Source organism: Nymphaea colorata, chromosome 10 (genome assembly GCF_008831285.2).
Source record: "Nymphaea colorata isolate Beijing-Zhang1983 chromosome 10, ASM883128v2, whole genome shotgun sequence".
Taxonomy (NCBI): domain Eukaryota; kingdom Viridiplantae; phylum Streptophyta; class Magnoliopsida; order Nymphaeales; family Nymphaeaceae; genus Nymphaea; species Nymphaea colorata.
Genome location: NC_045147.1, coordinates 19,853,336 through 19,867,298, shown reverse-complemented (window position 1 = coordinate 19,867,298; position 13,963 = coordinate 19,853,336). Strand labels below are relative to the sequence as shown.

The 13,963-nt window shown below is 40.0% G+C and overlaps 2 protein-coding genes and 1 non-coding gene across 3 annotated transcripts; all 3 read right to left on the bottom strand.

Moving 5' to 3' along the window:
• Window positions 1-2,121: 2,121 nt before the first annotated feature.
• On the bottom strand, window positions 2,122-5,093 carry LOC116261796 (uncharacterized). The gene is made up of 3 exons (XM_031640658.2): window positions 4,934-5,093; window positions 2,548-2,661; window positions 2,122-2,419 (listed from the first exon to the last, which is right to left on the bottom strand). The coding sequence occupies exons 1-3, from the start codon at window positions 4,946-4,948 to the stop codon at window positions 2,285-2,287; spliced, it is 264 nt and encodes an 87-aa protein (XP_031496518.1). The 5' UTR covers window positions 4,949-5,093; the 3' UTR covers window positions 2,122-2,284.
• A 59-nt stretch (window positions 5,094-5,152) lies between these two features.
• Window positions 5,153-5,225, bottom strand: TRNAE-CUC (transfer RNA glutamic acid (anticodon CUC)). The gene has a single exon. It is a non-coding gene; the product is annotated as a tRNA-Glu (tRNA).
• Window positions 5,226-5,961: 736 nt separating this feature from the next.
• On the bottom strand, window positions 5,962-13,246 carry LOC116263171 (uncharacterized). Its single transcript, XM_031642793.2, has 8 exons — window positions 13,086-13,246; window positions 12,791-12,956; window positions 12,565-12,655; window positions 12,406-12,464; window positions 11,809-11,869; window positions 7,331-7,421; window positions 7,139-7,215; window positions 5,962-6,363 (listed from the first exon to the last, which is right to left on the bottom strand). Exons 1-8 carry the CDS (start codon window positions 13,111-13,113, stop codon window positions 6,247-6,249), a joined length of 690 nt encoding a protein of 229 aa, XP_031498653.1. The 5' UTR covers window positions 13,114-13,246; the 3' UTR covers window positions 5,962-6,246.
• Between the last annotated feature and the right edge of the window lie 717 nt (window positions 13,247-13,963).

Here is a 13,963-nt window from a genome sequence, read left to right as displayed (position 1 = left end):
AGCGGCGTGGCTGCCACCGGACCAGTTCGATTTGGTTGTACAAGCTTGTAACCAACTAACCAAGAGAGGACTTGATTGAATGTTTGTGAGAATATTCCGACCACTAGAAAATTCGGATTGAACTCCCAGCCTCTGTCGGCAGGTTTGGTTAGTCAGTTAGTCTATGAGATCATGCAACTTAGAACAGATCTTGGTATAGTTCTTGTTGTGTAGACCTTGGTCTGGAAATTCAAATGACTTTCTTTTGGAAGAGCGCAGCGTTGAGCTCGTAGAACTCTTTTTTCTGTATCCTTATGGTCCAGGTGAGTCAAGCAGGTCGGTCAGGGCTCTGTTGGTGGCTAAGGCTTGCATCAAGGCTGAATTAGACACCAATAAAAGACCCATCTAGAGGATTGGCGATTATTGGTTTTTAATAGCCGAAGCACCATAAAACAATCCGAGCGAGGTTTCTACAATGGAACCGCAGATTGCGTTCAGTTGATGTGATACTGCTGGCTCAACATGATCTCGAGTTGCAATGATCACGAAACGAATAATTTTTAATGGAGAAAGAACCCCTTATGGGCCAAGGTACAGCTGAAGTTGTAACGCTTAATCAGAATGCTGTCTTTGGCGACACTGTGACTGAATGTAGTTGGTAACTAGCCTGCATTCCTGTAAAATGTGTAAATCTTTTGGAATATGATGAGAACATGATTGATTTGTTGTTGTACTGGTACGTCATGCATCATGAAGAGTACACAGCCAAAAATTAAGATACGAGATAGAGTATTCTGGATACTGTTCGCTTTTGTTTGCTTCACTGGCTAATGCGGAAAAACTGGCACCTCGATACTGAAATGTTGGACACATTTGACAGAATTTTCAAGCTTAATGGGAGTGGGGCCCTTTACAGACCATGCCAGAATCTAACGTGGTACCATAAGATCTTGGATGATTGAAGCAATTGGACCATCTTCCTTTGTACGTATTCTGATGAGTGGCATGTGACTCCACCGGATTCCAAGTGCCGCCTCCTCTCTCACCGGAAGGAACCTAGATCCTTTACACGCCTCTCTTCAACTGATGTAATCAAGTTAACCTCAATATGCAGATCAGTCACCAGGTTCTAGGTTGATATATAAAGCAATCAAATGACCATCTATCAAAAAGAGACCGTAAAATCAATGCTATGCCATATGATGCTGCTGAAGGTATATAACCAACAGAAATTTCTGACAGTCATGTAGCTTGTAAAACTAAGAGCTCAAAATGATGGCGATGAACGGATAATATTCACTAATACCTTCGTTCTTACTAGAGAATCAACGCTAAAAGACCAAGGCAAAGCAGATTCCTGCAAGCTGCTAAATCGTGCATTCATCCACTACTGCCTTTCCACTTCTACGTGGCTAGACAATTTTCTTAACAACTGGAAGATTTTGGACGCTTCTTGGACTAGCTCCCCATGATTCAGCACTTCAGAATTTAAAACATTAATTTGAACATCTAGGAAACTTCCTAACCAGGTTCATAGTCCAGGAACTACACAAGGCGCTCTTAGAGCTGCTTGTTTGCATGACAAACGTTACAACAGCACCAGGACCAGCGAAGGCCAGGAGAATCATGTCTATAAGCAGAGGTTATTACCGCCGGCACATCAGTACTGATTAAGGTTAGAATTTTAATACAAATTTCTCCATATCTGCCTCTAACAAAAAAAGAAGAAGAAGCTTCCAGCATGGTGCGATAGTTCGGGTTCATGCAGGAGTCTGACACGTGCCTGAAAGAAAGTGGTACAAGAACACTTCGGAACACTGGGAACATGGTAATCTTTCTTCACTAGACAAATCATCGGAAACCAAGCAGGTCCGTTCTATGTCAGCAAATATTACTCGGGCACTTAAGATGAATCCATCAGATGCCTGTTCGGATCAGCCCATCCTTGGGCAGTCCTCGTATACTCGTCAAGTTTTTCATACCTATGCTGCAAAAGCATATTTGGCTTCCGGTAGAAAAAGTCCACGAAATTCAACCCGCCCTGTTCATTGTGCCATTTGAACGATCAAGCGAATGCGTTGCAGACTACTAAAAAAGTCTTGAGTTAGAACGGAGAAAAAACATATTAACAACTAATCAATAGGTGGAGGAAAATCCAGGGCTGACATATACTGTGCACTGTTCAAGTGTCAGATTTTTATGTAAATATAAAGAAGATTACAACCTCAAGCAGCAGAAGCTGAGCTTGGTCAAAATGATTGTCTACGCAGTGTGACATTCACGTGTCCAAGAACAGCTAGTTACATTATATAGCATTGGAGCTTAAGCTGTCGGTTTTATCTCCTTCCACCCTCCCAGAAGAAGATGGTTCACCTGCTTTAACTTGCGATGTAGACTGAGGTGAGTCCTTCTTCAGACAAGATGGGATGCCTGAAACCTCCTAAAAAGTACAAAAGAGCAAACAAAAAAAAGGACATGGGTACAATCTTATTGCAATTTCACATGATGCACCACCATCTAACTCATGACTGGTAACAAAACTGAGCAGCTTTAATCACTGACGTTTACCTTCATCAGATGAAGCCTTAATTTACTAGGTCTTACACCCTCTCCAATGCATGCCATCACAAACTGTGAATACAGATATAATGCATCAGCCGCAGCCTGCTTTCTTTCCTCTGTCTACATTTTGATCGACCTTTGTTAAAAAGAGAAATTTCATATACTAACAGGACGGAAAAGGAACATCAGCAGGAAAGAGAGTAAGTCTTAAATCGAACAGAACAAGAAGAATCCACAGAAGTCCTCCTCCAAAGGACAGCATACTGCATTGTTAGAGCCTCATAATATCATTACATTTCAGAATGTCAATATTTACATAAAAATCTCGCGGATTAACTAAGATGTCTAAATTATCACCATGCATGGATTCATCAAATTGCAGTTTGGTCCATCATGAAAGCATGGATTGCTTCAAACGCTGTCACATGGGTGAGTCACATAGGCTGCTAGGTCCAAGTCTAGGGTGCAGCAGCTAAGGACGCAGCTGTCATGTTTGATGATCATTGTACTTCACACTCTAATATAAATGCATTTTCTTTTAAATTTGTAGACACAGGGCACACTTGTTATCTTCAAAAACAGTGCATCCGCATCTGCAGCTTCTTCAAAAATATACTCATTCTGCACTGAAAAATAAACATGATGAAAGGTCATCCTCCAAGTTCTGGATACGAGCAACCTATCCACCTTCAAGGCAAGATACTTTTAAGACAAGACATCTTTCAAATATATACTGTTCCACCTTCGACGATACACAGTACTGATGAAAAGGAACCACAATTGACAGACTCTGAAGCTTCAAGAAGGCACAGTCATCCACCAGTAGTTTGTTAGGTTATCCAGTGAAAATAGTCCCCAATATAAAGTTCAAGTCAAATCCAAGTTCGACATCCACCCATCAACCATCGTTATAACATAAAGTCATTACCCAAATTCACACGAAAACACTCCTCAACAGTTAATTGCAACATGGGTTGCTTTTGACTGCTGCTAGCCCCTGCTTATCGTGTCCAGTGAATGCTCAGGGTTCTCTAAGTCTAAAATAAGCTCTTTCTTGTACAATCATCATTGTTCCGTCCTGGAAGCCGTAGAAATTAGAGTTGGTTGCAGACTAACCTTCTTATCTATGACTGAGGCCCGATACCAAGAAATTCATCTTCCGTGCTTTCAAGACATGTTTCCTGTACTCATCAGGTTTCTACTTTCCATCATTTAAGGGTAATTTTTTATTGAAATCTCATTCCTACATCGTTAATCCTCCAACCACAATGAGCAGATCATAACTCAATATATAAACTTGCTCTACCCTGTGCTTGATGTGCTGTACTCAACTAAGACGGACCCCTACCCATGTCAACTGATCTTTTTCTTCATGTTAGGGATAACACAATATAATGGAGAAAGTACTGCAAGAAATATTCTTTCACCTCCGATATAAAATAAAAATTTAGAATCTGCAAATGAACGAGGTCCTTGTCTCCCGTTTGTGTGCTTTATCTATATGAGGGTCTCAGATAACTAGTTGTTCAATAAGATGCAAACTACGCTGAATATTTGCACTTGTGAAGACAATTACCAAGAATATGGTTACTTCTTTGACATTCATTGGAGAAACACAATTTTTGCCAAGTTTCGGTTCCATGTCAACCTTGGCCTTCATGCTAACCAACAGTGCTGCCCTTAAACATGGTCACGGAATTTGTTTATAACTTCGATACACAGACATCAAAGCAGGTAAAAGAGTTACAGCTCGCTAGGCAAAAAGGGAAGAAAAGAAAAGAAAGGATAAGAAAATAAAAACCTGCCATGGACAATGGACGAAAGGAATACATGGAGAAAGATAAATCAATGCGACCTCCCCCCATCCTAATTTCTGGATAATCGACTTGTCTGGATAAATAAGGCCACAAAATACAACCTAAGGTATCTAGTCAAATTCCTTCACCCAAAATTTCGTAGGTTACTTATTCCTCAACCACGTCTGTCCTGAACGCCTGGAAAACGTGATTGTTAGAAAATACACCAAACTTATCTGTGAACTAACTAAACCATTATCGTCCACGACAGACTTCAAAGTCTACATTTCATTCATTAATAAAGAAAAAAAACGAAACAACCTTGAGACCAATAATGACAATGTTTGGAGAAAACTCCCAATTTTGCCGAAATCTGTGAGGAGAATTTTTTTAATGGCGTTTCAAGAACCATTTAATGGGTAACCTCCCTCCATGGAATATGAATTCGTGATGCAAAGAAATGGGCAATCCAAAAATACGGCGGACGGGAAAATTTTGCAGACACAGAAAAACCAAAATGAAGGGAGTAGGTGATCTAAGAATTTGCCAAAGGCCACAACCAAACATGAGGGGGAGGGGGAGAGAGAGAGAGAGACCTCGTAGTCGTCCATGGCGCCGTCTAAAAAGAAAGGAGAGTCGGCCTCCAGTACTCGCCGCCTCGATATCTCGAGTTGTTGGATCCACCTGCTTGGCGGGATTCGCAAAGAACTAGAACAAGAACTTGGAGGAGAGGATCGGCCGCCAAAAATAAATAAAGGAAAATTATAAAGTATTCTCCACAAAATGAATAAAAGTTACGCCAAGAATTAAAAAAGTTCCGTTGCCGGGACTCGAACCCGGGTCTCTCGGGTGAGAGCCGAGTATCCTAACCAACTAGACTACAACGGATTGTTGAACACACAGAGAACCATTTTGTATATACTATAAGATCATTTTTTTTCCTTGTTCGTTCACCCATACGCCGACCGTTCAAGCAGGATCCTAAAATTTTACTCTCGAGGGGTGCAATCGAAATCTAAATTTTTCCCTTCTTGTGTGCTCTCTATCTCTCTCCGTTTCATGTCTTCACGAGGCCTGCTTTCTCCGTCTTCTTCAAACCATGGGTAAGCCTAATCACACAACCAAATAAACCACCATCACCTGATTCCAGAATTAAAATCCGGCAATTTTCATCTCAAGATTTCAATCCTGATGCTGCCAAATACCACCTAATATTCACACCCTTTTCCTTTCCTTGTTAACTTGTGTTCGTTTGTGCGCGCTCTACATAGCGAGAGGATCTAACGACTCGAAATGAGGCGCCTGAAATCATAGGCATCAATCTTCCTAGAGCCACAAAAAAAGAAGAAATGGATTAACAACCAAGATAAATTAGTGGCACAATTCGTTCCGTTTCTAATTCCACTATCCCGCAACACTTGCAGTTTACTTAATCTACCCGGTCTCAGCTTACTCTGCTATAATGTACTCAGTAATTCATACCTTCCTCCTATTGCCCTTTCAATCATATTGGTGATTACGATTATTTAGGATGACCTCTAATTTGGAATTCTCTGACATAATGACACAACTATGGCTCACGACCGGCCACATAATATAACGAGTAAATGACAACGAAAGCAAATTTCCACAAAGTTAATTTTTTTCTTATATATGCATAAACTGAGTCCCGGAAACTGAATAGAACACTAACGCCGAATGTTTTCCTCTCAATAGACATCGTAAATAATGGAGGACCAAACCAGCAACGAGTAGTTTGATCAGAACAAAAAGGAAAGAATCAGAAACCATAGTCACTAGTTCTCTCCACCAACATTTGATACAATACCCAAGACAAAACTTGTGACTTGACTTGCGTTCAACAAACAAGTCATTGGACTTTGGTACAAACGGATGCAAAAAGTAAGCCTTAAGAAGATTCAATATCGGAGACATTTAGTCCGTCCCTGTAAACTTCAAAATCCCCTGCGGTCCACCGACACAAGAGGCGCAGGCGAAATGTAGCCATCTCAACACCGAGCAGACGCTGCAATTTCCCCGCACATAAATTTCAGATAGCATGAATAAGTTTCAGGTAGATCAAGATGAGGCTTTAAGACAGTTTGTTCGTTTTCTGCAAGTGCACATGAGTGAGTGAGTGGGTGAGTGTGTGTGTGCGTGCGTGCACAGAAAAAAAAGGGAGAGCGAGAGATCACATGATGTGATTAACTCAACCCCAAAAAAATATAAAAAGAATTTTCATTTCAACTTTCAAAAGAGGAATACAGACAAAAGCCATTGACATGCTATGAATGTTTCAAGAGACAAAAGATAGCCACCGAAGATACTTCAAAAGTTGTAACATATGTCGTGAATGATCTCAGCATCTTGTTCAAACTTCAAACTCAGTTACAGTCAATATGCATCCTTTCGCCAAATGTCTGACATATACAATGCAAGGATATAAACCTTTTCTAACAAAAGGCTATTTTCAAGGAGAGCAACCATTTTTTTTCAAAGACTTGAACTCTCCAAAAATAACTGCCCACATCTCTCTCTCTCTCTCTCGCCACACCCACACTCATAAAAATGTATTAAGAAACTGTTTTTTAAATATACATAAACAAGATTTGCATGTATTATTCAATTAAAAAGGAACTATATCACCATTCACTTCAGACTCCCAACGTCAGTAATTTTTCTATGTTTTCAATTGTTATTGTCTTTGATTTTCCTAAAATGCTGATTTTTAAAAGAAGATATATGTCAATTTATGTGTACATCACAAAAAAGCAAACCTATTGACATTATATTAGACTAACCAGAATGCGAGCTGATTCGGGTGACAATGACACTCCTTCTTCACATACTACAAAATCTGCTACCAATTCCACCACACCTGCACCACATTAATGCCGTATTCCGCTTGGATGTTCAGAAATTCAGAGCACTCAAAATAATAGAAAATAAAACAGCATATATCTTCGTGAGGAAACAACTGAAAGATGAATAACCTTTGTTCAAACGAACAGGCATCCCCTGCTTCCGCAGGAAAGGTTCCATCTCGTGGGTAAACTGATCAAGGGGTCCTTCTTTTAATTCAACCTGACAAGAGAAATTATTATCAAGACCGACACAGCATCACAGCCCAAGAATTTCTCTAGCAAATACTACGCATGGCAGAACTTGATGAAATAGAAAACTGCAACTATCCATGCGAGACCATCCCTATCTCCATGGGAAGAAGTATGAACACTTTAGACACTGAACAATAAAAGAATCATCCTTCATTTTTTTGCATCACAGCAGTCATTCATTTTCTTACGTCATATAACCTTCAGAATACAGTCAACGAAGACATATGGATAAATGTCACAATTGTCCAGCTTTCAAACTTTCGTACCACATAAGCGAGTCTCAGCATCCCATTAGGTAGGCCTTCTCTTGGAAAGCAAAAGTAACATGCTAATGAACAGTATAGGACTATTATAAACTGTGAGACTAGGAGAGGTTTTTTTACTATTCAGAACCAATGTAGAAATCAACAACCGTGTGAAATCTTAGCAAATCATATTTATCATAAAAATAAAAAAAAAACGAAAAAGAAAAAAGGAATCTAACAAATCACAAAAACAACCCACAGATTTATCTTCACTTGCCAGACTGACCAATGTCATAATTGTACATCACAATTGTCCAAACTCATTAACTTCACAAAGCCGAACTCATTGACTTTGCAGTTTGAACTACACTGATGATCCTATGGATATTGTGTTACTGTTACATCAAACTCCTAATTAATGGAGATTAATAAGTGTGCAGACGCGTTCCACAGTAGTGGAGCAGCCACACTAAACTGAGTGAATCAAGCAATCCAAGACAAGTTAATATCAGGATCTACCTACCTACTTGACACAAGTCTACCTTAAAGTGAAATATGGGTGTAAACATGCTAAAATTCCCAAGAATATTTTTCTGGTTATCAATTACTCCTTTAGGAAGCTTATTAGGTGATAATGGATGTTGATTGAAAAGAGGTCAAGCTACTTTCATGGGTGCAGTAGCAGATGAGGATTCAGCAATCCGTTAGGGGGCGTTTGATGCAATGGAAATCAAGAATTGGAGGCATTTAGCTGGAAATAAGTTTCTTGGAAAAAAGGAATTGGAAAAAAGTTTCTACTTCCCATTTGGATGTGTGTTTGATGACTGAGAAATAAATCTCTAGAAATTTATTTCTCAGTTTGATTAAAAAGAAATATGTTTCTGGTTAAGATGAAGAAGGAAGGAAGAAGGGTGATCATGTTTCTGGTTAAGATGAAGAGGACGGAAGAAGGGTGATCGGTGAATTGTCGCAAGACCTTCTCTCTCCCCTCACCGGCTAAGCTGTGAAGGGGTTGCTGCCTCTCTCAATTTGCCGCCGTCATAGGTGAGAGCTCTCTCCCTCTTTCTCAAGATTGAGCGCCACCGGCTCTTCTCTCTACCCATCCGGCAGCCCTCGCCCCTCTTTCTTTCTCTGTCACTGCCCTGTGTGTGCTGCAAACGGGGCCCAGACATTCGTCAATGGGCTCTGGTTATCCGCCGGGAAGCTTTGGTCATCCACGGGTGAGCTTTTACTCCATCGCTCTTTCCTCTTTCCTTTCCTTTTGTCCTCTTCCCCTTCTTCCCCTCTTCCCCTCTTCTCCTTCCCTCCTCGCCGTGCCCTCCTCCCCTTCTTCCCCTCTTCTCCTTCCCTCTTCGCCGTGCCCTCCTCCCCTTCTTCCCCTCTTCTCCTTCCCTCTTCGCCGTGCCCTCCTCCCCTTCTTCCCCTCTTCCCCTTCCCTCCTCGTCGTGCCCTCCTCCCCTTCTTCCCCTCTTCTCCTTCCCTCCTCGCCGTGCCCTCTTCCCCTTCTTCCCCTCTTCTCCTTCCCTTCTAGTCGTGCCCTCTTCCCCTCTTCTCCTTCCCTTCTTCCTCCTTCCTCCTTCCTTCCTCCTCCCTTCTTCTCCTTCCCTTCTTCCCTTCTTCTTCCTTCCCTTCCCTTCCTCCTCCCTTCTTCTCCTTCCCTTCTTCTTCCTTCCCTTCCTTCCTTCCTCCAACGGTAAAAAAAAAAATTTCCAGAAAAATTTTTCCACCACTCTGGCTGGAAAAAAATTTCTGGAAATATTTTTTGGTTTCCACCTCCAACGGTAAAAAAAATATCTCTCCGTTTGATGAAATCAGAAAAATTTCAAATATCCTCTGCTACAGGAGATTTCCGGCGTATCAAACGCCCCCTTATGGAATTACAAAATGTTAGTTCTACTTCTACATACAGGTGAAAATTTTATCAGACTCAAACTAACTGCTTAATCTAAGGAACTATTGGTGCAATCCTGCTCAAATTCCCAAGGAATTCGTTCCTGATTCTCAGTTGCCTCCTCAATTGTCAAAATCAAAAGTTGGCACAAGTAATTCGTGACCCTGAAAAGACCAATCGGAACTAGACAGGATTAGCCAGTTCGACTCTGTCCAAGTCAACTGACTGTAAATAACTAAATGCATATAATTATGAGTCAAGGATTAGTCAACTGAACAACAAGCTAACTAATTGACTAGTCTGACCAGCTACTTGATAGTTTGAAACACCTGTGAGTCGATAACCAACCACTCAAACAAAGGGACTAGACAACTGACTAGTTGGAATTTTGACAACAAAGGTTGCTCCTCCTAAAGAAGTTCATTCGAAGCTGATTCCAAGGATTACCTTGATTTGTTTAATGCAGCTGTACCTAATTTCTTAGACAAAATTCCAACAGATAATCGATTATCAGTTAGCAATTACTTCCATGGAAAGAGCTGGAGATATGGAGATTCAACAATTTTTATGGAATTACAAATTTCACTCCACAAATACAGACAAGAAGCTGGAGTCAACATGGAAAATCCATGTGACAGAAATATGCTATGCAAAATCTAGGTGCAGTTTTTCATGTTCATCTTCTTATATTTTTATGTCATGTATTTTCATTTACATCCAAGCAATGAGCATAAGACATGTGATCACTAGATTAGAAAGCTGAGTCCACTGTAGCCATCAACATAACAACAAACTGTCTAATTTCAGCAAAAAACTTCTTACTCCCCTGTGTTATCAAAGTCGCTAGAGCCCAGGCATGCCTAGGCGACTATCAGATTAATTATGATTGCATGTGTTACATACAGTCAATATTATATAAGTTATATAACATAATATATCAGATTGTCATATACAACTTAATATATGTGTTAAAAAGTGTGAAAAACAACTATTATATAAAATATATATGTGTGTGTGGAAGGGCTTTCTATAATATAAATGATAATATATATATATATATATATATATATATGTGTGTGTGTGTGTGTATATATATATATGCATATATATTATCATTTATATTATAGAAAGTCATTTAGGGGAAAAAAGATGAAGTTGTAATGAAAAGGAAATCATATGATGACATCAGACTTTTCCCCAAAAAACCAAAATATTAAAAAAAATAATGCTAACAGCAACAACTTAGCTGCAAAATAAACCATAATATTACACGTCAAAGATTTTTGAAAGCTACCATAGGATATCAAATTATCAAATTAAATCTTTAAAATAGGATGTGTATTTCATAGGAAAAATGAAAATTTCATGGTATATAAGTCAATATAGAACAAACCTATAATTCAAATGAGAATCATGCATGTTAAATAAGCAAATACCAAACTCTTGAACATACATTTTTCTGCAAACCAGGTTTTCATATTTAAAAAAAAGAAAACAATTTCAATGTTGCTAGTATCAAAAAGCAGTTAAAGAAGGAAGGCTATCTCTTTTGTGGCTTCTACAACTTAAAAGTGTGCACCAATCAGTTTTCAGCACTATTTAATGATTTAATCCTTGTTAAACAGTCTTTAAGAACCCCGTTGAGTCTCTTCAACTTCCATGGACAAGGCACAGGCATGCCTAGTTTCACCTAGGTACGACTAGGTGTGAGCCTAGGCACACCGCCACTTTGCATCACCTAAGTGCTGGGTGGAGTAGCCTACGCATTTTCCTACCTGACACCTCAACCACATAGTTGCACCCTGATTTACAGTCCCAAAGTGTGAGTCCTCCAATGTATCCATAGTAGATTAGGCACCAACCATCAACAACACTACCTAATGGGATGCATCATCTAAAGGCCTTAAGGAGTGTGCTTTTATTTCTATGAAGATTAATTCTTAGGTGTCAAAGATGGACCGCCATTACAGGTTCTTAGCAACGTTCCAGCAGTTTCACTCAACTACAACATTTTGTCGCTTTGACTGTATTCTTAGGCAATGATTCCCGAGTTGGAAGCCAGTATGTAAAAGATATGCAGTAAACTACTTCAGCATGCACCAAAATTACCAGAGTCTAATGAAATATCTTTCCTGAAAATTGTTCCTCTAGAAGATTCAAAGAAAAGGTTTCTTGAATCAGACTATCTAAAACTAAATATATGGACCAAAGCCCCAAACCTTCTCAGTTGCAATAGTTCCAGTCCTCGCAAAATCATGTTCTTCATATTCTTCAAATAACCTACGTATAAAAGTCAAAGAAACAGTAAGCAAATAGTTATGGAAACGATGTTATGTGTGCATGAAATTACATGACAGTGACAGTGTAAAAGAAAAAAATAGTCAGAGGAAAATCCTGCAAGCAGCCAAAAGAAGTTTCTAAAACTTCATAAATGCATTTTTTACAATTTTTCCATAGAAAAATTGAACATAACCAACATGATTATGGGAGATAAGCATGCAATGCACTTCTATAAGTTAAGAACTGAAAATGTACAACAAGCCCCAGAAAGTTCAGGAAGTAGGCGTTCATGCTTCCTCAAGATAGATAAATAAATAAATCACTCACAAATAAATCAAACCTGACCAAACCCAGTCATTTTCTTTCAGAGGGTGCATGAAGGAGCCCACTCAAATAAGATATGCCCCATCTTTAGATCGAGATGTCAAAGAGAAACATGCTTCTTATATAACCCATGTTATACAAGACGTTCCAACGTGGTGCATTAGATCAGAAGCAAGTAAATATTCCCGCAGCCAAAAGAAAGCAATAATAACCTTTCGACCTCCTCCTTTGGCAAGTTGGTAAACAAAAGCCCAGTATTTCCGCGAAGTATCTGATAAGAAGAAAAACGAGAATAATCTTCCATTAGCACAAACAGAGGAAGGAGAAATTGATTATAGTTCCATAACACCACGAAAGTGAAGGTCCACTACCTTGGAGACCTTGTGAATTCCTTCCTTGATTTCATCTGCAGGCGTTCTGCCAAGGGAGATTTGCATGACTTTGTTTGAACCAAGGAAAAATCTGCCATGAAACAAAACCACGTCCACTTCCGAAAGTTAGCTTCACGGATAACAAACGTCAATGGCTCCAGTCCGAAATACAAATGAATAAAAAATAAAAATAAAATGGTGGTAACGAGAGACGAAGGAGAAGAACCTGCTGGTGGTCTTCAGTTGATCTCTGAACTCCTTGAACTTGAGATTCCTCATATTCTCGAAGGTGAAAACATAGGCGGAGCTGTAGCTCTCCGCGGCTTCCCTAATTGCACTTACTATAGACTCCTTATGATCCCTCCCCTTTTTCTTCGTCTTCGACAGCGTCACTGCAACCCATAACCGAAAACAAGTCTCAAGTCCTTTGTTTCCACCGCAGAATCAAACGCCATAACAAAACCCCTACTGAACGAAGAAACCTGACAGAGAGAGAGAAGGAGGAAAAGCGAGAGACTCACCAACTTTGTTTCGCTTGGATTTAGGCATGGTGGTCGGCAAGAGGAGGAGGAACCGTGCTGCAGATACGCCCCTCCCCTTCTTCGGCGGAGAGAGAGAGAGAGAGAGAACCCGCGCTTTTGGTTTCTTGAAAGGGGTTTAGGGTTGCAACTTCACCGAGACGGCGCGGGTTATTGTTTTTGAGCTCCGTCGAGGACCTCCGAGCCAACCGGACCAACCCGAGCCAGGCTAGTGGCATATTCGCGAATGAAGAAGGCTGGTTGAATATCCGATACTTTTTAATTTTCCAAACCTCCAATACATACATCGCAAACAGCCAAAAAAAATTTGTGCACGTACCATATACACATTAAAGGTTCTTGAAATCCTCGTTTGGTCTATCATTTACCAATTCCAGATGAACTAAACTAGTGGGCTCCCACTAAGTTGGTTTAGATATCAAACGAGATCATTGCTCAAACTTGACTACTAGGACATACCAACGGTATCAATAACCACCCAGCGGAGGTTGACTTAGAAAGCCTTGAAGCATGCCATCAGTTCAAGATATAGGCTGCAATCTCATGGTCTCTGATCAATGTCAAGCCCACCAAAATGCTCATTGGGTCGTATAACTAAGCATCTTTTAAACCACTCTGCTTGAGCCAGACCAAATACGAAAACTCATGGAGCCGATTCTTTACATGACATTAATTGGAGACCGCAATGTAAAGTCGACCTGCTTAATACCAAAATATTGGCAGCCAAGGATTCCTACTTTCGCAATAAATGTGGGGGAGAAATCACATGTTCCCAAAATGTTGCAACTCGACAGGGAATCGAACTTATGTGCTTAGATTGTTGGATTTCATACAATCCAAGGTCAGCAGGAATATCTCGC